Below are 27,808 nucleotides of genomic sequence, written 5' to 3'. Positions count from 1 at the left end.
CTACATCAAAAACTAATGATATATGGTGATTAACATAACATAATAAAATTAAAAAAACAAAACCCTGAAAAGGTGCATATGTCTTTTCAAATTAGCATTTTTGTATTTTTTGGGTAAATACCCAGTAGTGGAATTATTGGATCATATGTTAATTCTATTTTCAATTTTTCAGGGACCCTCCATACTGTTTTCCAAAGTGGCTGCACCAGTTTGCATTCCCACCAACAGTGCACAAGGTTCCTTTTTCTCCACATTCTTGTCAACACTAGTTATTTCTTACATTTTTAAGCTATTCTGACAGGTGTGAGGTGGTATCTCATTGTGGTTTTGATTTGCATTTCCCTTGAGTCGTGATGTTGAGCATCTTTTCATGTGTCTGTTGGTCATCCCTATGTCTTCTTTGGAGAAATGTCTGTTCAGGTCTTTTGCCCATTTTTATTTTATTTATTTATTTTTTAAAGATTTTATTTATTTATTTGACAGAGAGAGACACAGCAAGAGAGGGAACACAAGCAGGGGGAGTGAGCAGGAGAGGGAGAAGCAGGCTTCCCACGGAGCAGGGAGCCCGATGCGGGGGCTTGATCCCAGGACCCTGGGATCATGACCTGAGCCAAAGGCAGACGCTTAACAACTGAGCCACCCAGGCACCCCGTCTTTTGCTCATTTTTAATTGGATTAGCTTTTTGGTATTGAGTTGTGTAAGTTCTTTTATATTTTGGATACTAACCCTTTATTGGGTATGTTGTTTGCAACTATCTTCTCCCTTTCAGTGGACCGGCTTTTAGTTTTGTCAATTGTTTCATTTTCTGTGCAGACCTTTTTATTTTGATATAGTCCCAATAGTTTATTTTTGTTTCCCTTTCCTTAGGAGACATGTCTAGAAAAATATTGCTCTGACATATGTCAAAGAAATTACTGCCTGTGCTCTCTTCTAGGATTTCTATGGTTTCAGGTCTCACATTTAGGTCTTTAATCCATTTTGAGTTTATTTTTGTGTGTGGTGTAAGAAAGTGGTCCAGTTTCATTCTTTTGCATGTAGCTGTCCAGTTTTCCTAGCACTATTTGTTGAAGAGACTGTCTTTTTCATTGGATATTCTTACCTCCTTTGCCAGAGATTAATTGACCATTGTGGATTTATTTCTAGGCTCTCTATTCTGTTCCTTTGATCTAGGTGTCTGTTTTTGTGCCAGTACTATACTGTTTGGATTAATATAGCTTTAGTGTATCATGAAATCTGGGATTATGATAATCTCGTTTTGTTCTTTTTTTTTCCAGATTACTTTGGCTATTTGGGGTCTTTTATGGTTCCATACAACTTTTAGGATTGTTTGTTCTAGTTCTGTGAAAAGTATTTGTTTTGATATGGATTGCATTAAGTCTGTAGATTGCTTTGGGTAGTATGGACATTTTAACAATATTTGTTCTCCCAATCCATGACCATGGAATATCTTTCTGTTTTGTTTGTGTCATCTTTATTTTCTTTCATTAGTATTTTATAGTTTTTAGAATACAGGTTACTCTCACCTCTTTGGTATTTTATTATTTTTGGCACAATTCTAAATGGACTGTTTTCTTCATTTCTTTCTGCTGCTTCATTATTTGTGTATAGAAATTCAACAGATACCTGTATATTGACTTTGTATTCTGCAACTTTCCTGAATTCATTTATCAGTTCTAGTAGTTTTTTTGGTGGAGTCTTTAGGGTTTTCTATATATAGTATCATGTAATCTGCCAATAATGAAAGTTTTACTTTTTCCTTACCAATTTGAATGCCTTTATTTCTTGTCTGATTACTGTGGCTAGGACTTCGAGTACTATGTTGAATAAAAGTGGGGAGAGTGGACATCCTTATCTTGTTCCTGATCTTAGGAGAAAAGCTCACAGTTTTTCCCCATTGCGGATGATGTTAGCTTTGGGTTTTTCACATAGGGCCTTTATTATGTTGAGGTATGTCTCCTCTAAACCTACTTTGTTGCATGGATTTTTTTTTAAGGTTTTATTTATTTTAGGAAGTGTGAGCAAGGGGAGCAGCAGAGCGGGAAGGAGAGGGAGAGAGAGAATCTCAAGCAGACTCCCCACTGAGCGTGGAGCCCAATGTGGGGCTCGATCTTACAACCCTGAAATCATGACCTGAGCCCGAAACCAAGAGTTGGTCGCTTAACCAACTGAGCCACCCAGGTGCCCTGGTGAATGGATTTTTTTACTTTGTCAAATGCTCTTTCTGCATCTATTGAAATGATCATATGGTTCTTATCCTTTGTTTTGTTGATGTGATGTAGCACACTGATTGATTTGTGGATGTTGAACAACCCTGCATCCCAGGAATAAATCCCACTTGATTGTAGTGAATGATTTTTTTTTCAGGATTTTATTTATTTGTCAGAGAGTGAGCGAGCGAGTGCACAAGCAGGGGGAGCTACAGGCAGAGGGAGAAGCAGGCTTCTCATTGAGCAAGGAGCCTGATGTGGGGCTCGATCCTGTTCATGACCTGAGCCGAAGGTAGATGCTTAACTGACTGAGCCACCCAGTTGTGCTGTGAATGATTTTTTAATGTATTGTTGGAGTAAGTTTGCTAATATTCTGTTGGGGATTTTTGAATCTATGTTCATCAAAGATACTGGCCTGTAGTTTTCCTTTTTTGTGGTGTCTTTATCTTTTTTTTTTTTTTAAGATTTTATTTGAGAGAGAGAATGAGAGATAGAGAGCACGAGAGGGAAGAGGGTCAGAGGGAGAAGCAGACTCCCCGCTGAGCAGGGAGTATATATTTAAGTCCATCTGGTCTAATGTGTCATTCAAAGATACTGTTCCTTGGGGTGCCTCGGTGACTCAGTTGGTTAAGTGTCCTGACTCTTGATCTTTGCTCAGGTCTTGATCTCAGAGTTGTGAGTTCAAGCCCCAAACAAAGACACTGTTCCTTTATTGAATTTCTACCTGGATGATCTGTCCATTAATGTAAGTGGGATGTTAAAGTCCTCTACTATTATTGCATTACTATAATTTTTCCTTTTATGTCTTAATATTTGCTTTATGTATTTAGGTGCTCCAATTTTGGGTGTGTAGATACTTAAAATTGTTATATACCCCTGCGAGATTGACTTGTCATTGTGTAATGCCCTTCTTTGTCTCTTGTTCCAGTCATTGTTTTAAAGTCCATTTTTGTCTGATAAAAGTATTGCTTCTCCAGCATTTTTTTCCATTTCTGTTTGCATGGTATGTCGTTTTCCATACTTTCAGGTTTTATGTATCTTTAGGTCTGAAGTGAGTTTCTTGTAGGCATTGTATAAATGAGTCTTTTTTTTTTTAATCCATTTCACCACCCTATGTCTTTTGATTGGTGGAGCATTTAGTCTATTTACATTTAAAATAATTATTGATAGGTGTGTACTTTTTGCCATTTTGTTAATAGTTTACTGGTTGTTTTTGTAGTTCTTCTCTGTTCCTTTTCTTTTTGCTCTCTTTCCTTGTTATGATGACTTTCGGTAGTGTTATGCTTTATTTTCTTTTTCCTTATTTTTTGTGTATCTATTATAGGTTTGGGGTTTGTATTTACCATGAGATTCATATGTAGTGTCCTAAGTATATAGCAGTCTATATTAAGTTGGTGGTCACTTAAATTTGGACATATTCAAAGAAAACTTTTTTACTCCCTCCATGTTTTATGTATATGTTATATTTTACATCTTTTTTTCATAATTTTCTTATTTCTAACTATGGCTTTTTTCCCCCCACTTACAGAAGTCACTTTATCATTTTTTGTAAGGCTGGTTTAGTGGCAATGAACTTCTAGAATTTTTGTTTGAGATACTCTTTATCTCTCCTTCAATTCTGAATGATAACCTTGCCGGGTATAGTATTTTTGGTTGTAGATGTTTTTCCTTTTAGCCCTTTGAATATATCATGCCACTCCTTTCTGGCTGCAAAGTTTCTCCCGAAAAATCTGCTGATAGCCTTATGAGGTTTCCCTTCTACATAATTTTTTTCTTCTCTCCTGCTGCTTTTTAAATTCTTTAACTTTTGCCATTTAAATTATGTTGTCTTGCTGTGAGTTTCCTGGCTTCATCTTGTTTGCAACTCTTTGTGCTTCCTGAACTTGGATGTCTGTTTCCTTCCCTTCTTGGTCAGGGAAGTTTTTAGCTATTATTTCTTCATATCGTTTTTTGACCTTTTTTCCCCCTCTCTTCTTCTGTGACCCCTATAATATGAATGTTAATTCACTTGATGTTGTCCAAGAGATCCCTTAGCCTAATTGTCATTTTAAAAAATTCTTTTCTTTTTGCTCTTCAGCTTGGATGCTTTCCATTACCCTGTTTTCCAGATTGCTGATCCAGTCTTTTGTATCCTCTAATGTGCTGTTGATTCTCTCTAGTGTATTTTCCATTGCAGTTAATGTTTTCTTCAAATTTGATTACATCTTTTTCGTGTTTACTACCTCTTTATTGAAGGTCTCACTGAGTTCTCCCACTCTTCTCGGCAGTCTGGATAACATCGATATGATTGTTACTTTAAACTCTTTATAAGGCATATTCCTTATCTCTGTTTCATTTAGTTATATTTTTGAGGTTTTGTTCTGTTCTTTTGTTTGGAGCATATTCTTTGGTGTCCCATCTTGTTTGACTTTGTTTGTTTCTGTGAATTGGGTGGGACAGCTACTTCTCCTAAATTTGAAGGTGTGGTCTTGGGTATAGTCATCCCCTGTGTAGACTGCGTGTGCTTGGTGACTTTGGCTGGCTGGAGCTGTGTCTGGAGTGGGGCCCTGGGGCACTCTGTGCTGGGGCTCTCTGTGCTGGGGCTCTCTGTGCTGGGGCTGCCCTGGTGGAATGGCCAGCAAGGAGGTGGGCATGGGCCTGGGTGGTCCAGGGGCTTTCCACTCAGAGGGTGCTTTGGCAGCGCAGTTGAAGATGAAGTGGGTGCAAGCTTGGGGGTCCCAGGTCTCTCCCTACAGAGGGCACTCTGGTAGGGCAGCTAAAGCTGAAGTGGATATGAGCTGGTCCTTGGGTTCTCCACACAGAGGGCACCCTGGCAGGATTGCTGAATCTGAAGTGGGTGCAAGCTGGTATGTCTGGGGGTACTCAATGCAGGGGGTGCCCTGGCGGGGGACCAGAGCCAGGTCTTGTGTGGGCCAGGGTATCCTGGAGCACCCTGTGTAGGTGGTGCCCTGTTAAGGTGCAGACAAGATGCAGTGCAGGCCAGGGGATCTGGAGTGCTCTATTCAGGGGATTCCTTGGTCAGGTGGCTGGAACTGAGTCATCATGGGCCAGGGGTTCCTGGGGTGCTCCATGCAGGGGGTCCCTTGGCAGAGTGGCTGGATCCAGGCAGGTGTGAGCCAGGTAGTCCTGGAGTGCCCTTGCCAGGGGTGTGCCCTTGCAAGCTGTCTTGAGTCAAGGTGGTGTGGGCCTGTGGTGTTCTGGGGGGTACTTAGTGCCTGTCACCTTGCCATGACAGCTGGAGCCGTAGTGAGTGCTGACCAAGGGTGTCTTGATGTGTGCCACACTGGTGCTGCCTTGATGGGATAGTTGTGGCTATGGCTGATGTGGGCTATGGCCCAATACTCTGTGAGGTGGTGGGTTGGCTATGGCACCTGGAACCCTGCTCCCCTCTGCACTATCAAGGTGGAAGGTGAACGTAAACTGTGGCACTTGCCAGCTTCTCCAGTCTGGAGAGAGTCCCAGCAGTTCCCCCACAGTTTGGTGGAGTTGTATGGCTGGATCTTTTATATGCTTTTTTAAACCACAGTTTTTTTTTTTTCTGTGCCCCAGGGCAGATGAATCTGCCCATAGTCCCTTCGTACTATCCCTCCCTCTTGCAGTTCACAGTGTTGCGGGTAGAGGTTCCCTTCCTTATGGTGTCTGGTTTCTCTGGCTCTCCTGCCATTTTCTATGTGATCTCTCTGTTTTGTGGTGTAAAAGCTATTCAGGCTGACCTCAGTTCTTTGGAGGAAGTGCTGTATAATCAGGTGGGATTTGGTGTGTGTGGAGTAGGTGAGTTCAGCATCTTAAGTTGCCATCTTGGACAGGACTCTTGTTTATTGTCATGTTTTAAATTTATGGTATTTAATTGTGGTTTTATTATATCTCCCTGATTATTAACAAGTTTGAGCATCTTTTCTCTTGTCCTTTTGTGGTTCTGTTTGTGAGTCTCTGTTACTATCTCAACACATTATTTTCTATTAGATTATTCATCTTTTTCTTACTGATTTGTAGAAGTTATTTTTGCATTTTGCTTACTAGTTCTTTGTCAGTTATGGGAATCACAAATATTTTCCCCTTAATTTTTTTTGTATGAGTAAAAAACTTCAATTTTACTGTAGTTGAATTATCAATTTTTTTTGTCTAGTTTGTACATTTTATGTATTAGGGAGTCAGGAGGATATACTTTAATATTCTCTAGTACTTTTTAAAATTTGTAATTCATTTGAAACTTTTTTCTCCTTTATTTTGTTTTTTCACGGCTTTATTGAGATGTTGTTTATATACTGTAAAGTTCACCCGCTTGAAATGTATAATCAGTAGTTTTTAGCATGTCTATAGAGTTGTGCAACCATCCCCATAATCTAGTTTTAGGTATTTCATTTATCCTAAAAAATAAACCTGTATCCATTAGCGGTCCCTCCCCATTTCCCTCCATCCCCAGTGCTTGGCAGCCACTTAATCTGCTATCTTGCCTGTACTGGACATTTCGTATAAGCATATGTGGCCTTTTGTGACTGACTTCTTTCACTTAGCGTAATGTTTTTGAGGTTCATCCATGTTGTAGCATGTATCTGTACTTTATTTCTTTTCATGACTGAATACTGTAAAAAAAGTATAATATTAAGCATTAGTCTCAGTTTTTCCAAATGGGCTAAATTTCCATATTATGGTTTCTGAGATGACAACAGTGATAGAATAGTTTTCTAATCTCTGTATGACTTTCCCATAAAAATGGGACACATAGAATAGGGAAACGCAAAACCCACGATCATTTACAACATTTTTTTAAAGATTTATTTTAGAGAGTGAGAGAGTGAGCATCCATGAGCGGGAGAGAGCATCTCAAGCAGACTCATAGAGCCTCATGTGGGGCTCAATCCCAGGACCCTGAGATCATGACCCGAGCTGAAACTGAGAGTTGGACACTTAACGAACTGTGCCAACCAGGTGCCCCTACAATATTTACAAGAAAATGAGTTGACCATGTTTCTCTGTAAATCCTCCAATACCAGTAGGTTGGGGACGAACCACAAACAGCTCCAAGACCTGTGTATTATTATCTATGTAGGAAGAGGAAGAGGGAAGAAGTGGAACATCAGATGAATCTGGGAATCAAAAAATAGACAAAAAGCAATCACTGGAAATCTTGGACGGCCAGTTTAAGAGTAACAGCTGAAACAGGGTGGGGTTTTGCACACACAGATAATCGGTGTGTGAGAGAGGTCTGTGATCAAGTCTTAAGGGACTAGAGCACCTTTGTGAAACTTTGAAAACTAACCAACCAAAGCTCCTTTCCAGGACCAATTATCAGAGTGCCAAAGAACTGAGAATATAACTGAGCATCGCCTGAAGAATACAGCAAAGGAAAGAGAAGATCTTGAGAAAAGTGCTGGAGAGAGAGACAAGATATCAGAAAACAAAGAACTATATTTTTGAACATTATATGTAAATGAGGGAGTTTTAGAGTGTGAAGTTAGAATAGCTATTCTAGGCCAAGCTTTTTTCTAAAGTTTAGAAAGTGATGTCAAATCTCACAAAGTTTTTAAAGAAAAATGAGATTCAGAATAGCAGCCAGTAGACAAGAAAGCACACCAGAAAGACATATCCACAAAACAGTTGAAAACAATTAGATATTAAGACAAAAGGCAAGACAAGACATAATCACAAGGCATTAAAAAAACAAATTTGCATAAGAAAAATAAAAACTAGGTGATAGAACTTAGTGAAATACTAGAAATGAACATTTATTTTAAAATGAAGGGAACGGAAGGAATACAAGAACAAATAAACAGACAGTACCTTGAGGGAGAAAGATGAAAAGGAAAAACATTAAAAATAAGGGTAAGAGCCCTCCCTACCAACGGCGCTATCAAATGATGCTGTTTGGAAAAATTTCCCAGCAGTTGTGTGGCTTAAAGAAACTCCCATGGTCATGTGACTGCAGAAACTTCTGGGGCTGGTTGAATGCAGTGTTTAATAAAGTGGATTACGAACACATCAAGGATGTGGGACCCGATAGGGCAGCATCGGAGTGGCTGCTGCACTGTGGGGCCATGGTGCGCTACCCTGGCCAGGAGAGGTGACAAAAACACTATGGCCACCTCCCAACAGGACCTCTGGACAAATAGAAGATTCAGGCGATGGATGCCACCACTCTTGTATCATGAGAATTGGATTTGATCACCTGGAGGACCTACAGCATGTTGAAAAAATAAGACTATGTGAGTGTCATTATATTGAGGATGACTGTTTGGAGAGACTTGGTAAACTTGAAAATTTACAAAAAAGCATATTGGAAATGGAAATCATTTCATGTGGGAATATCACAGACAAAGGCATCATTGCTTTATATCACTTAAGAAACCTCAAGTATTTGTTGTTAAGTGATCTTCCTGGAGTAAGAGAAAAAACCTTATCCGAACCTTTTAAGACAGCACTGCCTTCTCTGGAACTAAAATTAGACTTGAAGTACAATAATAATATTCAGTAAGTGTCTTATTTCAATATAAAGTATCATTTGAAATTGTTGGCCCTAAAAGCAATAAATATATAATCATCAACAGACCTTAAGGATGTCATATCATGACATTTCAGAAGTGGAGAGTCCATCATGTAGAGAATAAATATTCAGACATGACTCAATTTATGCACATTAAATCATTTTAAGAAAAATGGAAACCAGGTAGCAGTTTAATTCTAATCCTCATTTTATATAAAAATATATGTAGATAACTCTAGATGTAGATAATGACAGAGTTCTTTAAAGTGATTTAGGGGTGCCCAGGTGGCTCAGTCGGTTAAGCATCTGCCTTCAGCTCAGGTCATGATCCTGGGTCCTGGGATCGAGCCCCTCATCAGGCTCCCTGCTCAGCCAGGAGCCTGCTTCTCCCTCTGTCTCTCCCCATGCTTGTGCTCTCTCTGTTTCTCTGTCAAATAAAATCTTTAAAAAGTATATTTTTAAAAACTAAAAAAAATTAAGTGATTTAAATGTGCAACACAGATATTCTTTATTGTACTTCATCAGTAATTTATAGGACTATTACCTTTTACTTTAAAGTTACTGAAGCATGCTACTATAAATGTACAATTATGAGAAACTTGAAAAAAAGTAAGGTTAAGAAAGAGTTGTAAAACGAATTTGACAGAAGTTAACATATTGAAAACAGGCAAAGAAGATCCAACATATGTATAATGGGAGCCCCGTTCCCCCAGAGGAAAATAAACATAGTAAGGGAACAGAACAGATACTAAAAATTTAACTGAATTAAAAACAGATTTGGAATTCCATTTTGAAGAAGCACAGCATATACCTGAGAACATTGACACAGAAAGACCAACCCGGACACATAACATAGTCTAGTAAAATTATTGGACTTTAAAGGAAAAATAGAAAGCTCTCAGACATGCAGACAAGAATTCAGAAAGTCTCTTATAAGAGAAGGAAAATCAGATTATTGTTATACTTTTCAACAGTAACCATTCATGAGAAAAGACTTTTTTTTTTTTTTAAGATTTTGTTTGTTTATTTGACAGAGACATAGCGAGAGAGGGAACACAAGCAGGGGGAGTGGGAGAGTGAGAAACAGGCTTCCCGCGGAGCAGGGAGCCCGATGTGGGGCTCCATCCCAGGACCCTGGGACCATGACCTGACCCAAAGGCAGACAAGCCAGGTGCCCCGAGAGAAGACATTTATGAGAAGATTTATTAGAGAAGACACAATTTATTGTGGAAATTTTATATCTAAGATATTCAAGAGTGTATGAGCCCAAGATTTTATATATAACAAGCTAACTTTCAAGTATAAAAGTCACAAACTGTTATATGTATGCTAGAATTTGAAGAATATTGTTTCCGTTAGCCCTCCTGAGGAATCTACTAGAGAACAAGCTTCAGAGAATCAAAATGACTAGAGAGGCATTAATATAAGGACTGATGTTAGCATGACACTTGGCAGAATCAAATGATGGCTAAAAAAGGGTCTGTAAAGAGGTAGGAAAGAGAATGGAGGGGCTAAATGCAAAACATTTAAAAAGCTATTTTCAGTTATCTTATTGGTGGTGGTAACATTGGTAATATTTGGAGACTAATGTGAAATAAAAGCAAATGAGTAATTGTGTATTCTAATTCTGTCATGAACTGTGTCCTTGAGAATCATAATTCTTTGTATAGAGGAAAAGATAGAGACAACTCAGTTTGAGAAATGTATGTATGTGTATGGATGGGTGGGGCAAGTGTTGGTAGCTGAGATAGAGAAATAAGCTAAATGTTTAACTCCAGGAGTTTTAAAAAGAAGAAAAGATAACCCCTCATTTTTTGGGGGGAGAAGGGAAGAAGTGGAAATTAACAGTATTAGAAAAATAACTATAAAATGAAATCAGTAAAAGATTTGACCAGTAAAATCAATTTAATAATCAACTGGAAGGGGCGCCTGGGTGGCTCAGTCATTAAGCATCTGCCTTCAGCTCAGGTCATGATCCCAGGGTCCTGAGATCGAGCCCCACATTGGGCTCCCTGCTCAGTGGGAAGCCTGTTTCTCCCTCTCCCACTCCCCCTGCTTGTGTTCTCTCCCGCGCTGTGTCTCTCTCTGTCAAATAAATAAAATCTTAAAAAAAAAATCAACTGGAAAATCTGGCTAGAAGAAACGACAACATAAAGACAATATTAGAAGAAAAATGAACAATTTCTAAGAATATTATAAGCAGTTATACCTGTAAATTTGAAAATTCCGGGAGTTAGATGGTTTCTTTTTTTTATGGACAGGTTTCATCAAATGCATAAAGAACAGGAAATTTCCATGTTCAGATTTTTTTAGAATACAGAATACAGAAAAGAAATGATAGAAATCACCCCATTTTTCTTAATGAGAGGCATAAACCAAGACACTAAAACCTGGCAATACCAGGTGTGACACATAATCTTCAATTTGACTATTCCAGTCAACATTCCTGTTCGTTATCAGAGGGAACCCATCTGGACAACATGAATGGGCCCCTATGTCCTCTGGCGTCTGATAGGATTTGGAAATGGGGAGCCTGGCAGGAATTGTAGGTTAAAGTTTGGGTATTTATTCCTGTGGTTCATTCTCCATATGTACATGCCCTGGGCTGGCTCTCCCTCTTCTCAAAATCCTAGTTTTTTCTTCATGGCCTGTAGATGGTAAGAACTTCTCTGTTGTTACTAGCCTGGGTTATTGTACTATCCCTTGTGATTTATGTGAGCCTTACCCTTTGTATACAGTCTGCTTGTAAATAAATTCTCCTTAAATTAACCTAACTTGAGTGGGCCATCTGCTTTCTGTAGATTCTTTCTGATACAATAGATGAATTTAGTATTTTTGCCTTTGTAGAAAATATGAAAGTAAAAGTTGTACTAGTTTTGACTAAGAAGAAGTATAGCATAGAAAAAATATTCTGTACAGAAAATATTATAGTTAAAATAAATTTATAAACATTGAAGATGTATAGATATGGGTTTTATATATTATTTGATAATCTACTGTTTTTTAGTATTGTATCTATGTTAAGTTTACTGAGTATGATCACTGCATACGCTTATATAGAAGAATGCCCTTGTAAATGTTCTTAGAGATAGGTATGCTGCAATATTTAGGGATGAAGTGTCATGATATATATAATTAACTCAAATAGAACAGAAGAAAAAGAAGTGTGTGTGTGTTTAAGAACAGACCTAAAGCATGTGTCAAAACGTTAATTGGTGCATCTTTGTTAAGATATGAACATCCACTGTTAATCTGAAAACCCTTGTGGCTTTGAAATTTTCAAAATAAAAAGTTGTGGAATAGTCAGAGCAAAAAATGAAATACTTACATGGATAAAGAATTTTATAAGCTAATAAGAAACATAAAATGCCAGCATCTGAGCAATCACTGAAAAATACAGAAAGCCTTTAAACAAAACGGTCCTTGACTTTAGTAATAAAGGAATGTAAATTTAAATGAGTTGTCAGTGTTCATCTATCAAAGTAGCAAAGGTTCAAAAAAGTGATAATGCCCGGTGCTGATGGCGGTGTAGCAAATTGCATGGGAAGTATGGCTTGGTTCCTGCCATCTGTGTGCAGTCTGACAATATCTGTTAATGCTTAAAACCTCTGCTCTTTAATCACAGCCATTTCATTTAATGAATAAAACTAATAAGGTAACATGTGAGTAAGGTTATATGTATAAAGTACATGCACTGCAGCGTTGTCAATAGTGAAAACCATTTAAATGCCCAAGTCCACGTTTGGCTTTACAAACAGAATACTACTTGACTATTAAACGCAGAAGTTAGTATATTGATATGGAATATTGTCCATGATTGCTACATTAAAAATAAAAGCAGGTTATAGAACTACCCCATTTAAAGTAAATACTCTCATAGGCATAATGTTACATACCACTATTATACAGGTTTTGAAAACCTGATTTGGGAGTATCGAAAAAGGTGGGAAAATTATAATGGAGTGGGACTTTTATTTTTTATTTTTTAAATTTTCGGGGGAGAGTGGGACTTTAATATTTTTTTATTATAAACAAAGATCATATAATAGAAAATATAACAACTTTAATTTTAAACATCTTTGCAGTAATTTTTCCTTTAATTTCTTTGTATGGTGCATTATTAGTATAGTTTTATTGAGTTGTAAAAAAAAAAAATCTTTGGAGGGGGGCATCTGGGTGGCTCAGTTGGTTAAGCATCTGCCTTGGCTTTGGTCATGATCCCAGCATCCTGGGATTGAGCCCTGTGTCAGGCTCTCTGCTTAGCGAGGAGTCTGCTTCTCCCTCTCCCTCTTCCTGCCCCTCCACCTGTTTGTACGAGCTCTCTCTCTCTCTGTCAAAAAATAGATAAAATCTTTTAAAAGAAAATCTGTGGGGGGTTGCCTGGGTGGCTCAGTTGGTTGAGTGTCCAGGTTTCGGCTCAGGTCATGATCTCAGGGTTGTGAGATTGAGCCCTGTGTCAGGCTGTGTGCTCAGCGGGGAGTCTGATTGAGATTCTCTCTCTGCCTCTCCCTCTGTGCCCCCCTCCCCCGTGCTCATGTGCGTACATGCTCTCTCTCTCAAATGAATAAATAAATTAAAAAAAAATCTGTGGAGAAACTAATTTTGGTCTTGTGTATTCTGTTTTCAGAGCAGTGGAAAGAGCTCAGTGCTAGAAAGCCTGGTGGGGAGGGACCTGCTTCCCAGAGGCACTGGTATTGTCACCCGGAGACCTCTCATTCTGCAGCTAGTCCATGTTTCACCCGAAGATAAGCGAAAAACAACAGGAGAAGAAAATGGTAAATTTTAGAATTGGAATAAAAATTGTTTAAAAATTATTCATTTTTGCTTGTGAATTTTGCTTAAAAAATCATGAATTGATTAGACAAATCAGTGGCTATAATAAAAGCAGGAGTCCTGTGAAGAGAAGTGGAATGCATCATTTCTCTTATGAAAAAAGAGTAAGTTTTGTTTTGAGGACCATGAGTAGACTTGTTAGGAATAGTACCTTTTTGGTAATTCAGCTTATTAGTAAACTTACTAATGCTTAGGGAGGATTTAGTGAGGTACTGGGTAAATTGGAATCAGTTATTTTAAAGAAAAAAGTTGTGTCTTTTGGAGTGTTTTAATAAGCTTTTTTCCCTAGTGTTTAAAACAATGTTTTTACTTTCTAACTTTGATTTAGAAATTTAAATAATTTAGATTTTAGTTTAAAGATTTTAAATACAATGAAAATGACTTTGCTTTTCAGTATAGCAGTGTTATCTCACCTTCCCTTTTTTTGGTCTTACCATGTACCTGCTAATTTTGAATCTTTTGCCCTTGAAGCTAATAAAATATTATTTTTAGAAAGGGTTTGGGTTCTTTTATTTTTATTTTTTTTTACTATCCTTCTCTTGCTAAGGCTTACCTACATAGCACATACTATTCTGATTTTTAAGATCCACCCACTCCTGCAAGAGTAAATGTGGAATATTAAGATAAGAAAATATATCCTGTCCTTTATAGCAGTCTTTCTTTGGTTAAACTGAAAATATTTTGAGAAATGCTATGTCTATAAAAGATGTTAAATTGCTTATTAAGTATGTGTCCTATTTATATTAATGAGGTTGGAATGTTTGATGAAAATAATATACTTAATCTTCCTTGTTCAGTGTTTGGCTCAGACTTTCTGTCTTATAAAAGTCTGTAAAATGCTGTAATTATTACATTTGCAGCAGAGTACCATGTTTGTTACTTATCTGCAGAGATCTGTTTTCAGTGCACTTTCATTCTATTTCTTAGATTCTGACCTAAGGGATGATAGTATTGATGAAATTGAAGTTACTTTAATTTGTATCTTATTTTTCCATTATTATATGATAGAACATTGGTGGTGATAGCCTGATTTTTTTTTTTTTTTAAAAAGTAAAAAAAACCCTGTCATGATGTAGAAAGTTAATCACTGAAGCAGGTTAATGAAGTTGTAGATGTTAACAAGTAATATTTTTGGATAAACTGCCAGAGGGTATGTAGGAGCCTCTTAATTATATTAGGAAGTGTCTTGGTATATTATTCATTACTTTGCATTTCTGTAATATTTCTTTATTATTGAAATTCTGAGCCTTGAATTTAATCATTTTGAACTAACCTGTGGTTCAGCTTCATGTATATATATATATATATATATATGTAGAATAACCCTTAAAATTTCATTCCCACTAACTTATGTCATCAAATTTACCAAATACCTTAAACTAAGACTTTAAGAAACCATATGGCATTAATTAGGTCTCTTTCTTTTAACTTTTTATTTTCTTCAGTTACCATGAAAAGGGCAGATGATAGATATCCTGCCTCTCAGAAACTATTTGCAGAGCTGGGCAGTGTTTTTAGAAAAGGGTGTGCATTTCAGCTACAGAAATGTCAGTTCCTCAGTATCTCTGCTTGTATGTTCACTATGTTTTGTTCATGTGTCTCTTCTTGGTGGTGGTCAGCAAGTCTGCATATCTTAACCTATATATATATTTTTTTCAAAGCTTAGTGCTTATATTTTATATAAAAAAAACACAAAACCTCACTTAAAATGACAACTCAGCTACCCAGAACACAAAATAGATTAAATAAGTTTTGAGTATTAAATTTCATATGTCCTATTAATAACTAGCATAGTTCCTTAGTTTCTCACCGGAGCCTCTTTATCCTCAGGATAAACAGTCTACCTTATCATAAATCTTTGTAACCCAGAGAAAAATCAGAAATAATGAAGCAAATAAATATTTAGTTAGCCACAAGAAGAGTATGAACTACCTGACAGTCTGACAACCAGAGAGGAGAAAAGAAGGAAAACATAACCAGATGGAACTTTCAAAAAAGAAAAAATCAGTCTCTAACCATTTTGTATAGGGATTTATAGCCTCAGAGGGCTTTGTTATGTAAGAAAGCCCCAAGTTATCAATAATAGGTTAGTTTTAGAATGACATGGAGTAGTATAATCCATTTTTAGATACAGGTCCATCAAAATTGATGAAAATATTTTAATGTTTATTTTTTTATTTATTTTTTTAAGATTTTATTTATTTGACAGAGACACAGTGAGAGAGGGAACACAAGCAGGGGGAGTGGGAGAGGGAGAAGCAGGCTTCCCGCGGAGCAGGGAGCCTGATGGCCCCGGGATCATAACCTGAGCCAAAGGCAGATGCTTCTAAGACTGAGCCACCCAGGCGCCCCCAAAAATATTTTAATGTTTAATAGACATAGTTTAATTATCAGGAAATTTTATTCAGTGTGGAAATCCTTCATTCTGCCAACCAGATATGATAATTGAGGTGTCAATGTATAGAATTCCTCAGCTTGCACCCCCTTTTGCCAATGTAAAAGAATTTTCTGATAAAATCTTACCAGAAACATTAGAGTTTTAGTATGAACTTTGAACTTCATGATTATCTTTCATATATTTTAAGAAATAAATCAAGCTTTCCTCAGATTTCTTTTTTTTTTAGTTTTTTTTAAGGATTTTATTTATTCATTTGAGACACAGAGATAGAGAAGAGAAAGCATGAGCAGGGAGAGAGGCAGAGGGAGAGGGAGAAGCAGGCTCCTTGCTGAGCCAGGAGCCTGATGTGGGGCTCGATCCCAGGACCCTGGGATCATGACCTGAGCTGAAGGCAGACGCTTAACCATCTGAGCCACCCAGGCGTCCCTCCTCAGATTTCTTTTTAGGCAAAATCCAACAGTAGCATGCTGATTAAAGACGAAAATTGTTTGTGTTCTTTTAAATTCAATATATTCAATTTAAATTCAATAAATTAAATATATTTCAAAGAACATAATAATCCCTTATAAAGCTCAATCTTTGTGACTAGGGTAAATACTTGTATATATTTACTTTCGAGGTGTTGAAAGATGTGGTTGGTATGCTTTGTAGATTTTTTTGTACCAGGCAATTTATCTTTTCCCATAGTCATAGATATCAGATATATCAAATGTTTATTAAGTTTAATCCAGTTGTGTTAGAACTAGAAACCAGAGGTAACACAATTAGTTGTAATGGAAAATAACAGTAAATTATGACACACAGTATGCTTCATTTATATCACTTAAATCTCTACATCCCTTTAATTATAATTAATGGTAGTGGGAATTACAGTTGTAAATTTTGAGTAATTGAATGCTCTGTGCATTTGAAATGTGTTCAGGTTTCTGCACATTTGATTTTTTAAAGAGGTTTAAAATATTAGGGATAAGCACTAAACTTATCATTCTGTGCTGTTTCTCTTTAACTACAGACCCTGCTACATGGAAAAACTCAAGACACCTTTCTAAAGGTTTCCTTTATCCATTTGTTTTTGGCCCTTCTTTTTCTAGTATGCCTGCATGTGTGCTTATGTACTCTTACAGGCTGTGTCCGTTATTTTTCTTCCATTTTTATTTGCCTATCCACATTGATTGATTGCAGGTGGTTCTCGTTACCTCTTGGCATTGCATCAGAATGCAGGCTTTTTTTGGTGGTGAATGTAATTTATTTTATTTTTATTTTTAAAAACATGCTTGTTAAGCCAGGCCTCTTGTATATGATAAGGCAAATTAAAAACACCCCTTTGGTATGTAGTACTTGCTTCTGTGAGTTCTGTTCACCTGGATTACTCCAGTCCTCCAATGAGACTTCTTGGAAGAAGGTACTAAGCTTCAAGTAGGTGAGCATTTTACTTGCAAAAAGGATCCAGTTTTATTTACCTTATTTCCACCAAACAATCGAATCCCTTTTTCTTCAATATTTATTTGAATATCTTTTAGTCATTTTTATTTTGATTTCAGTGGCTGATATGCATTATTCATAAACTTGGTCATTAAGATATTTAAAACTCTAAATTTGGCGAAAGCAGAATAGCTGTGCTTAGGGAAGGCAGTTAGGTTACCTTTGTACAATTAAACATGTCTAGTTTCTCTGAGAAAACTAGAACAAAACTTGCTCGCCAAGATTTAGACTACTTGAAACAGTGCCTACAGTGAATATATTTTCCTTTTTTTCAGCAAGTGCAGGAAGAATAGACCTATTACTGGAAACTTCATGGAAAATAGCGACTCTGTACAATAGTTATGCTAGGGTCTGTCTGTCCCACCCTCCTCCCCAACACACACTCATTTCATTCCTTTCCAACCTTCACTTCCAAAGGGGGAAAATCACCTTGAAAGTGCATATAAATCACAGAATGCACTACTGAGGGAACTCTTTAAAGGAACAACACATTGTGGCTTATAGGTAGTCAGTAGGAAACCAAATTAAAAAAAAAAATGGATTTAATAGCTGTTTTCATTCACATACTGCAAATTTTTACCTTGAGGTATATATGTAAATCTGTTATAATGTGCTTTTTGTGTTACTCAGTAGGATTCTTAGTTTTTCTTCTTTTAGCCATTTGCTTGAGTTACTTTCATTATATAAACTGCTTTATGTGTAAGGTATTTAAAAACAAAGCATATACTTCTGTTATGATATAATTACATACAAAATATGAAGAGAAGTGAACAATTTTATTTGTAGAATCTAGATTTCAAATCTAGATTTCTAAAGGAAGACCTGTGAGTAACTGAAAATAGTCACTTCTTGAAATATAGGATACAATTTTTTAAAATATTGAAAGTATAATTTAGTAGATCTTAAAGTATTGCTTGTCAGTGGCAAAATTTTTAGAATTTTAGAAACAAATGATACTGTGTTGCCTTTTTGAATTCCTAAGATAAAAAGGTAATTCCCATAGTTCCCAATAAACGGATTTTTCTTTTTCAGGGGTTGAAGCAGAAGAATGGGGTAAATTTCTTCACACCAAAAATAAGGTAATCAATCACACAAGAATATTATGAAGAAATAACATGTTGAAAAATTTTTTTGTACAAGTATTCGACAATTTAGTTTCTTATCATTGGCGGTGTGGTATGTTACCTTGAAGCAACTGTTCCTTATAAAATAATCTTATCTTAGTAACATTTCTAACCATTGCAGTTTATTTGGAAAACACATTAAGTCGAGCTTTATTGTAATTTGGAAATTAACTGTTGTGGAATCAGGCATCTTTGAAAAACTCATATAGAATTCCTTGGCTCAGAAAATACATGTATGTTAAAATTTGCTAATTCTGTGAAGCAGATCCGTAGACATTTTTGAAATTTATTAACCCCTCACTTAAAAACTTGATCTTACTATGAATGTTGTGCTTTTTGTTTCAATAATTTTTAGCTTTACACAGATTTTGATGAAATTCGACAAGAAATTGAAAATGAAACAGAAAGGATTTCAGGAAATAATAAGGTAGGCATCTTTTAGAGCTGGAACATAGAAAAGTCAGTAAATGTAGCATTGAGAGTATTCTGTATATAATGTATGATGGGCATTGTAAATTCATAGTCCTAGTATTCAAAACTAATGGAGATTTTCACAAATATATAAAAACTTTACTTAAAATCCCATTTCTTTCTTAGAGCTTTTATATACTATTAGATATTTCATTTAGATGTTTATTCTTGATCTTGTGATGTACATACCACTTGTATAACTTTCCTATTTAATACTGCTACAATAAATTTTCTTCATCTCATGGATTGTACTCTAACTCAAGAGGCATTATGTAACTTCTGAGATTTTGAAGACCTCTGTTTTTTACCTGAGTAAGGCTAGATTTACTTATGAAAGCAAAGAGAGAGGTTGTTTGAGTGAAAATAAAAACTAATGTTAACTGTTTTCCTCTTTTCTTATATTGTGAGAATTTGAAGTCAATTAGGTGTCCAAGATGCCATTAATCTTGACACCAGGCACGATCACTGCTTCCCATAAATGCTTCTGCTTTCCCTCCTTTGTTTACTCTTGCTACCTTTCAGTTTCCTTCCTTTTAAAAAAAATTTTTTTTTAAACCTCCATTCTTGTGTTATCCAGAGGCCGTTTAATCCCACAGGTGGACCCTAGCACAGTACTAATAATTCAACAAGTATTCATTGAGCCCTTTATTCTGCCAGGTGCTCTGCTGGAGAGGTCCTGACAAAAAGGCATTTTGGGAGCCGTATTAGTTCTTTGTGCCTACTCAGGATGTTTAGCTCTCTGACCGACTGAGCTTTGTTTATTATTGGACTGGTAACCTTTGCTGCTGCTACCATACTTCCTTGAATTTCTAATTAATCGTGTTGTATAGAAGAGGTAGAAAATTTGGCAAGGAGCTAGGTTAGCTTGTCCTCAGTCTTGTAATTGTATCGGGGATAATTCTGACTTTGGGGATGTTATTAATCATAATACCAGTCTGAATTCTCTCTTCCTGCATCGCCATGGAGTTACTGAACTTAGGAATTGGTGGTAATTTTACGTAAGACTAGAATTTAGAGTGGATGTGACTAGTGTTTCAGAAAGGAAAGTTTTAGTTACACTAAACTGAATGTCATGAAAGATTGGGTCTGTATACCAACAAGATGTTTAATTTATGGTGGGGATGTGATATACTTAACCTAGCAGGTTTTCTACCCACAGCATCCAAAGGATGAGAAGTCCCCTACCCCCAAATCTGTGAAAAGTCTCTCCTTTCTTAAGACATGTTTGTAATGAAGTAAATGATAACTTTGATCTTGTGTAAATAATTTTATATGTATAAATACCTAAATGATTTCATATGCCTAACATAAAGCCCTGAAGGATTTAAAATATCTGTGAGATTGGAATTGTAAAGGCATTTGAGCAAAGCTTTGTATTGGACATGGTAAGGGAGTGAGTGCCTGAGAAGTACACAACCTAGGTGGGTATGCTGAATGTCAGCATATGACTCTGGAACATTGGTGTATTTGAAATAGAAAAGTAGTTTGGAGTAATCTAATATACCTCAGAGTAAAGGATGTTCCAAGAAAGCTTTCTGGGAAATTAGCATTTTCATTGGGTTAATGAAAGAACATAGAAGGTAGGTAAGATGGGAGGAACGTTTTCAGGGATGAAGAAGGGCATTTGTAAAGATAAGTCATGCACATTTTCTGTGTGCCTTTTTACATGCAGCTGGCTCAGCTGTAAAACTTGTAGAGGGCCAGTGGTGGAGAGAAGGCAACCTGGATAATAATCTCAGTCCTGGGGAGAGAAGATAGAGGTATCTCTCACTATCCAAATTCTCACTAGTTGAATTCAGGGATCTGAACATATGGATAAATTTTCCGAGGAATCTCTTACAACATACACTTTTGCTACTTGATATTCAAAGTTTAGGAACCAAGTTGATTTGGATAACTTGTTAACCCGTGCCTCACTTTCTACTCAAGAACCTCATACATTCGGATAATGATACAGTTTTCTTTTGTTCAGCACTAAGTCTATTAAACATATTGAAGAAGTTGTGTCTGTTCAGAATCAAGAGAAAAGAATGAAGTAATGCAGGGGAAATACATTTTGTATATTAACGTTATAGGATTGGATAAGATTATCACCTGGTATATGGCTGGCTGTCTTACTTGCCATGTATTTCATCAGGTTTTGATTATTGAAATGTTCATGGTTTAATTCGTATTTAAAAGCATCTAACATCTATCTGCTTGAAATGAGGTGTACTTTAGCATTTTATATTTCACTGAAATTTTAATATGATATTTTAAAACTTATTTTTAGGGAGTAAGCCCTGAGCCAATTCATCTTAAGATTTTTTCACCCAATGTTGTCAATCTGACACTTGTGGATTTGCCAGGAATGACCAAGGTAAAGATTCGTTGTTACTCATTGTGGATTTGATCATGTTTGTTTGCAATTGTGGTGGTTTTTGCTTGACCTCATATGAGAGTAATCAGCTCCCTCCCCCCTCCCCCAGTCAACTTGGTCTATTAGCAGCATTGATATAGTTGAGCCCTCCCTTCTCCTAGAAACACTTTCTTTACTTGGCTTCCAGGATAACATATTCTGCAGGTTTCTTTCTAGTCTTATTGGCCACTCCTTCTCTGTCTCTTTTGCTGGTTTCTTATCTTCCTAGTGTCTCCACAGTGAGTGCCTCGGAGCTGTTTTTAGACCTCTTGTCAGTTGGGTACACTTACCCCTCCTTGATGATTTCATCCAAACTATGGCTTTTTAAATATATGAGTGTCTGTATGCTGACAGCATGTAAACATCTCCAGACTTGTATATCCAACTGTCTATTTGACATGTACGCTGAAGTGTCTAATAGGCATTTCAAACCTGATGTGTCTTACGCTGAATTTCTGACCTATCCCTCAACCTTCTCGATCCTTCTGTAGTCTCCCCCACCTCAATAAATGGCAACTCTCTTCTATCCGTTGCTTAGCCAGAAAGCTTGTATTTCATCCATGACACTTTTTATTCCATACCCTACTTTCTCAGAAGATCCTTTTGGCTCTCCTTGCATTGAAAATATATTCAGAATTCCATTATATCTTACAAATTTATAGCTACCATCCTGATCTAGCCACTATCCTGTCAGCTGGATTACTGCAATAACCTCCTAATAGGTCTTCCTCATAACCTCTTCTTAAGTAAGCAGCCAGCGTGATGCTATTAAGGTGAAAATTAGATTGTGTCATTCCTTGGCTCAAAATCTCTCCAGTGGCTTTTCATCTCATTCATGGTAAGGGGGTAAGTTCTTAAAAGAGAAAGTATCCCTGTTATTCTTCTTTTTCTGCTCTGGTTTTCTGCCCTTACTGTTCATTCTGCTGGAATATTCTTCCCCCAGATAGCTGCATATACCTCTCTGTTATCTCTTTCAGGTTCTGCGCATTCTCTTTTTTTTATTTAATTTTTAATCTTTTAAAAAATATTTGTCAGAGAGAGAGAGCAAGCAAGCATAAGCAGGGGGAGCAGCAGGCTTCCCACTGTTTGCTCATTCTCTTAAATGTCATTTTCTGAATGACTTCTTCCCTCATTACTCTATTTAAAAGCATAATCCAATAATTATTTAAAAGTATAACCTTCTCTAATCATTCCCTAGCTTCTTGTTCTGCTTAACTTTTTTCATAGCTCTACCACCACCTAGATACTATATATATGTATTTGCTTATTATCTACTTCTCATCATTAAAATATAAACTTTATGAAGACAGGAATTTTGGTCTTTTTTTATTTTTATTTATTTATTTTTAAAGATTTTATTTATTTATTTGACACAGAGAGGGAGACACAGCGAGAGAGGGAACACAAGCAGGGGGAGAGGGAGAGGGAGAAGCAGGCTTCCCGCTGAGCAGGGAGCCCGATGCAGGGCTCCATCCCACGACCCCGGGATCATGACCTGGGCCGAAGGCAGACGCTTAATGACTGAGCCACCCAGGCGCCCCTTGGTTTTTTTTTTTAATCACTACTGTGACATATCTGATGTAGAACAGCACCTCAAATATAGTAGGCTGCCAATAAATACTTGCTAATTGAATGAACAAATGAATTTGTCTCTAGGCAGTTATCACTGACCAATCTTTTACATGGTAAACTTTTGATATTTGCAAGAGATACGTTTTGAGACTTTCATATACTACCAAATTCATATATACCACTAGTAGTAGTATATACTTTCTTCATTTTAACTCTCTGTGAATGGAGTAATACCTATATTCTGTAGATCAAATGGGGGTGGGGGAAGCTGAGTTGATTTTTATTATTAGTTTCTTGCTCATCTCTGTTTGGTTCAGGTGCCTGTAGGTGATCAACCTAAGGATATTGAGCTTCAAATCAGAGAGCTCATTCTTCGGTTCATCAGTAATCCAAATTCCATCATCCTTGCTGTCACTGCTGCTAATACAGATATGGCAACATCAGAGGCACTTAAGATTTCAAGAGAGGTAGATCCAGATGGTAAGGACAGATGTTAATATTGACTGAGATGCTTGGTTAACAGTGGTAAATCTACCCTCAAGAAAGGAATACTTATTTTTAAAAGTAATTTTTTTAGCTGTTAATATAGATTTAAAAAATAATGCATTCCTATTTTACTTAGAAATAGAAATTCTGATGGAAAATAAAGTTTTAATGGGTTAGTTGCTATATAGTCAAGGCAAAAACACTTTACGTAATGTTCATATTTGTAATGGTTGCCTCATGATTTTAAAATTATAAGATGGGCTTTGCAAAGAGGGTTTGTTTTGTATAAATAAAATGATTTAGATTTTTGAATGGCTGACTTCAAAGAATAACTGTCGTAATAGGTAATCATTGTAGATTCTTATGGTATAGTAGAAAACTGTGCTATCTACATTCTGCAGAGGTAGAATACATTTAGACAAGACAGAGGAAGTTCTTAGAAATAAAAGTAAAATCCTTTTATGAAGCATTCATAACCCCAAGGATTATGTTCATAAATCCTGATTTAGTTCATATTGTGGGTCAGTGTTATGGTATTTGACTAATGCTGTGGTGTGCATCTCTTAGTATATATAAAATGGCAGCTTGTAGGCGAGTAGTTATTATTGGTGCTAATAAATGTAGCTTTGCTTCATACAGGAGCTAATTTTTTTTTACTGAGTATTTGGAGGTTCTGTGAGCTGTGTCATGTTTCTTTTTTCCTGCTTTGAAGAAGAATTTGAAATAAAAATCTGGTAGGAAAAGTTAATGCTATAACTGCTAATTAAAATTACCATAAACAGTAATTTTTTTAAAGTTTTTTTTTTTAAATTTCAAGTTTTTAAGAAATTTTTACCACACGTCATTTTAGAATAAAAGGTAAGCTCTAGGGGCACCTGGCTGGCTCAGTCAGTAGAACATGTGACCCTTTTTTTTTTTTTTTTTTTTAAGATTTTATTTATTTGAGAGAGAGGGAGGCAGTAGTAGCTGGGGACGGCCAGAGGAAGAGGGAGAGGGACAAGCAGACTCCCCGCTGAGCCTGGAGCCCTAACAAGGGGCTTGATCTCCCGACCCTGAGATCACTACTTGACTGAGCCACCCAAGTGTCCCTAAAATTAGTTTTTAAAAAGTATTTGTAAGCAAAGGTTAGAAAAGCATTATCAAAATGATGACAGAGGTAATGTTGGAGGGATTATAGATGAGGATTTTTCTTTATTAATACCTAATAGCTTTATTTAATGGATCATTTTCTTTTCTTTTTTTGCATTTACCAGGTCGCAGAACCTTAGCTGTAATCACTAAACTTGACCTCATGGATGCGGGTACTGATGCCATGGATGTATTGATGGGAAGGGTTATACCAGTCAAACTTGGAATAATTGGAGTAGTTAACAGGTTAGCAATCAAGAATGGGATAAGAACTGCAGCATTCGCATTTCAAAGCAGATATGATTTTTTTTTTTAAAGATTTTATTTATTGGGGCGCCTGGGTGGCTCAGTCATTAAGCGTCTGCCTTCTGCCCAGGTCATGATCCCGGGGTCCTGGGATCGAGCCCCGCATCGGGCTCCCTGCTCCGCGGGAAGCCTGCTTCTCCCTCTGCCGTTCCCCCTGCTTGTGTTCCCTCTCTTATTTGACAGAGAGAGAGAGAAACAGCGAGAGAGGGAACACAAGCAGGGGGAGTGGGAGAGGGAGAAGCAGGCTTCCCGCGGAGCAGGGAGCCCGATGCGGGGCTCAATCCCAGGACCCCGGGATCATGACCTGGGCAGAAGGCAGACGCTTAATGACTGAGCCATCCAGGTGCCCCCAGATCTGTATTTTTAAAAGCAGCCTAAAATGTGATATTATCCCTCTTTTCCCCTTTTACCATAATCTTGGTATTGCTAGGAATTCATTGCTCTAAAGGAAGAAAAGAGATTCATGAAAGCTTCCTGTGGGCATTTGTAATGGAAAGTGTTTTTAAAGTAAGTAGTCCATAAAATGGAAGAAAATTTAATTGGCTTGAAAAATTTCTGCTTATTATGTTATATATGAGGGGTACACTGGATAAGAAAAAAAACAAACGTATTATTTAATTTGCATGCAATCAAGAAAAAGTTTGTTAATAAGGTAGTAGGATTTAAATAAATTGGTCTAACACCTCTGGCATTAGTGATCCTTCATAATTGCCAGGTTGTGACTTGGAGTTATTTTATTAAAGGTATCCTAATTATAAATAGCTGCTATCAAAAACTGTAGAAAGGAAACTACTATTGAGTGTCTATGTTTTAGACCCTCTCCTGTGAGCAGTTTGCAAATGGTATCTCTTTGAACCCTTATAACATCTCTGTGAGGTAGGGGTTGATGTTATTTTATAATCAGAAGACTCAAGTTATACATCTACCAAAGTCACATGGTGAAAGATTTCAAATGAAGATCTCTCTTAAAGACTTTATAAAGTAGGAAGCACTGAAATTAACAGGAGATCTGGGTTTTACTCCTAGTTTGTCCATAAACTAGGTATATAATGTGGATTTAAATGACACCTAACATCTTTGGGTCTTAGGCCTTTTCGAAATGACAATGTTTTTACTAGTGATACTGAAGATCCTTTACAGTTGTCTGCTTTATTCGTATGTCCTACCTCACCCATACTTCAGCTTTTTTTTTTTTTTAATCCGTCCCCCCTTTTCATGGTATAAAACTGTTGCATTTATAAATGACTGCTCTTTAAGTTAATTATTTTTGGTAGAAATTAGTTGTCTGTATATGGATAAAATATACAGCTGGTTATCATACTTACACTTTTTTTTCACCTGTCTGTCCCTGTTACTTCAGAGTACTGCTTTTGACAGGAGTTAATGGTAACAATGAGGCCTAAACTATTCAGGTATTACAAGTCACAGATTGAATTTTGGCGGAAGTGCTTAACGTGTGACCTTGGGTAGGTTAATGTCCCTGAACCTTGGTTCCTTTGCTGTAAAATGGGATAATACCTACTGCATAGAACTATTGCAAGAATTAGATAACACAATCCATATCGGGCATTACTACAATGTCTGGTGCTACCATCATCATCTAAGGTATGTAGAGGACACAACTGACTTTTAATTAAACAGTTTGTTATTTTTCAACCTTAGGAGCCAGCTAGATATTAACAATAAGAAGAGTGTAACTGATTCAATCCGTGATGAATATGCTTTCCTTCAAAAGAAATATCCATCTCTGGCTAATAGAAATGGAACAAAGTATCTTGCTAGGACTCTAAACAGGTAACATTTTTGAGGTCCTTTTGGTTTGCCAGTAGGTGTCTGAGAGCTCTCATTTTTAGTTCCTGACATTTTCATGACATTCTTGTGTGTACAGTTTCAGGTTTTGTTACTTGTACAGTAGGTTCTTATAATGTAGATGTCTTTTTTTAATTCAGGTGGTTGGCATTAAATTATGTAGTCTAGGAATGCTCAAGGGAATTTTTAAAATGTCTTAATTATGAAGTTCTTGACAGTCAATTTACTTTTGGTAATAGAACTAGGTAGCAGATGACTTAATTTCCACTTGGGATTTCAGGACCTAAACTACAATGTGTAATTTTCACATAATTCTTATTTTAGGATGTCTTCTTCTATTCTTACTCATAAAAAGAATTTAAAGTATATACCTTGAATCCTTAATACCCACTGATGGTAGAGGGACTGGAAAACTTTTCTAGATAATTTATAAATGACTGAAATGAAAGCTGTTTTCTCTTACCTTTGTCTTATTCCCTAAATAATTTAAAGGCTGATGGACTTGGATCTTAATAAGATTGATTTTCACTGTGCTAAGTACTCATTGTAAAAGATAAGTCAGAAATCACATTTTTTTCAATTTATATTTGGTTCTCTAGCAAATGCTATAGTTTGATGGGTTGAAGGCAAATTTAAAAAGTGTTGACCAATTGTCTTTGTTTATGTCATTTTTTTCAGTAAAGAAGCATTTACTTCTAGCCCAAGATTGCATTATTTCCTGGCAGGACAAATTATTTGATAGCTTTTACCGTTATTGGTATTTTAAAAATTTGACTTATTTGGGTCTTCAAAATACAGTTTTAGTTTAAATCTTTTCTTTCTAACCTTTATTAGGTTACTGATGCATCACATCAGAGATTGCTTACCAGAGTTGAAAACAAGAATAAATGTTCTAGCTGCTCAGTATCAGTCTCTCCTAAATAGCTATGGTGAACCTGTGGATGATAAAAGTGCTACTTTACTCCAACTTATTACCAAATTTGCCACAGAATATTGTAACACAATTGAAGGAACTGCAAAATATATTGAAACTTCAGAGCTGTAAGTAAAAAATTTCTCTATGGATTTGGTTACTTGAATTGCTGGGTTACTTTAGCTTTTGTAACAGTGAC

General features: G+C 36.6%; 1 protein-coding gene and 1 pseudogene across 8 annotated transcripts in view; both read left to right on the top strand.

The window, feature by feature from the left end:
• The window catches only part of DNM1L (dynamin 1 like), a 49,697-nt gene that overhangs the window by 8,191 nt on the left and 13,698 nt on the right, over positions 1-27,808 (top strand). For 4 of the 8 annotated variants that reach the window (XM_073877724.1, XM_073877723.1, XM_073877721.1 and 1 more), the window contains exons 2-10: positions 13,317-13,464; positions 16,933-16,971; positions 18,435-18,481; positions 18,882-18,953; positions 21,270-21,356; positions 23,285-23,447; positions 24,707-24,827; positions 26,550-26,681; positions 27,531-27,737. In XM_073877724.1, the coding sequence (XP_073733825.1) occupies positions 13,317-13,464; positions 16,933-16,971; positions 18,435-18,481; positions 18,882-18,953; positions 21,270-21,356; positions 23,285-23,447; positions 24,707-24,827; positions 26,550-26,681; positions 27,531-27,737 (1,016 nt within the window). The remainder of the gene's footprint in view (positions 1-13,316; positions 13,465-16,932; positions 16,972-18,434; positions 18,482-18,881; positions 18,954-21,269; positions 21,357-23,284; positions 23,448-24,706; positions 24,828-26,549; positions 26,682-27,530; positions 27,738-27,808) is intronic. The other 4 variants (XM_025879553.2, XM_025879552.2, XM_025879551.2 and 1 more) reach the window with 1 other exon arrangement.
• Positions 7,971-8,680, top strand: LOC112829922 (ATP synthase subunit s, mitochondrial pseudogene; annotated as a pseudogene).

Source organism: Callorhinus ursinus, unplaced genomic scaffold (assembly GCF_003265705.2).
Source record: "Callorhinus ursinus isolate GAN/ISIS: 27379988/994484 unplaced genomic scaffold, GSC_fseal_2.0 scaffold27, whole genome shotgun sequence".
In the NCBI taxonomy this organism is placed as follows: domain Eukaryota; kingdom Metazoa; phylum Chordata; class Mammalia; order Carnivora; family Otariidae; genus Callorhinus; species Callorhinus ursinus.
The sequence above is the reverse complement of the archived record's forward strand: the minus strand, read 5'-3'. Positions and strand labels throughout refer to the sequence as shown.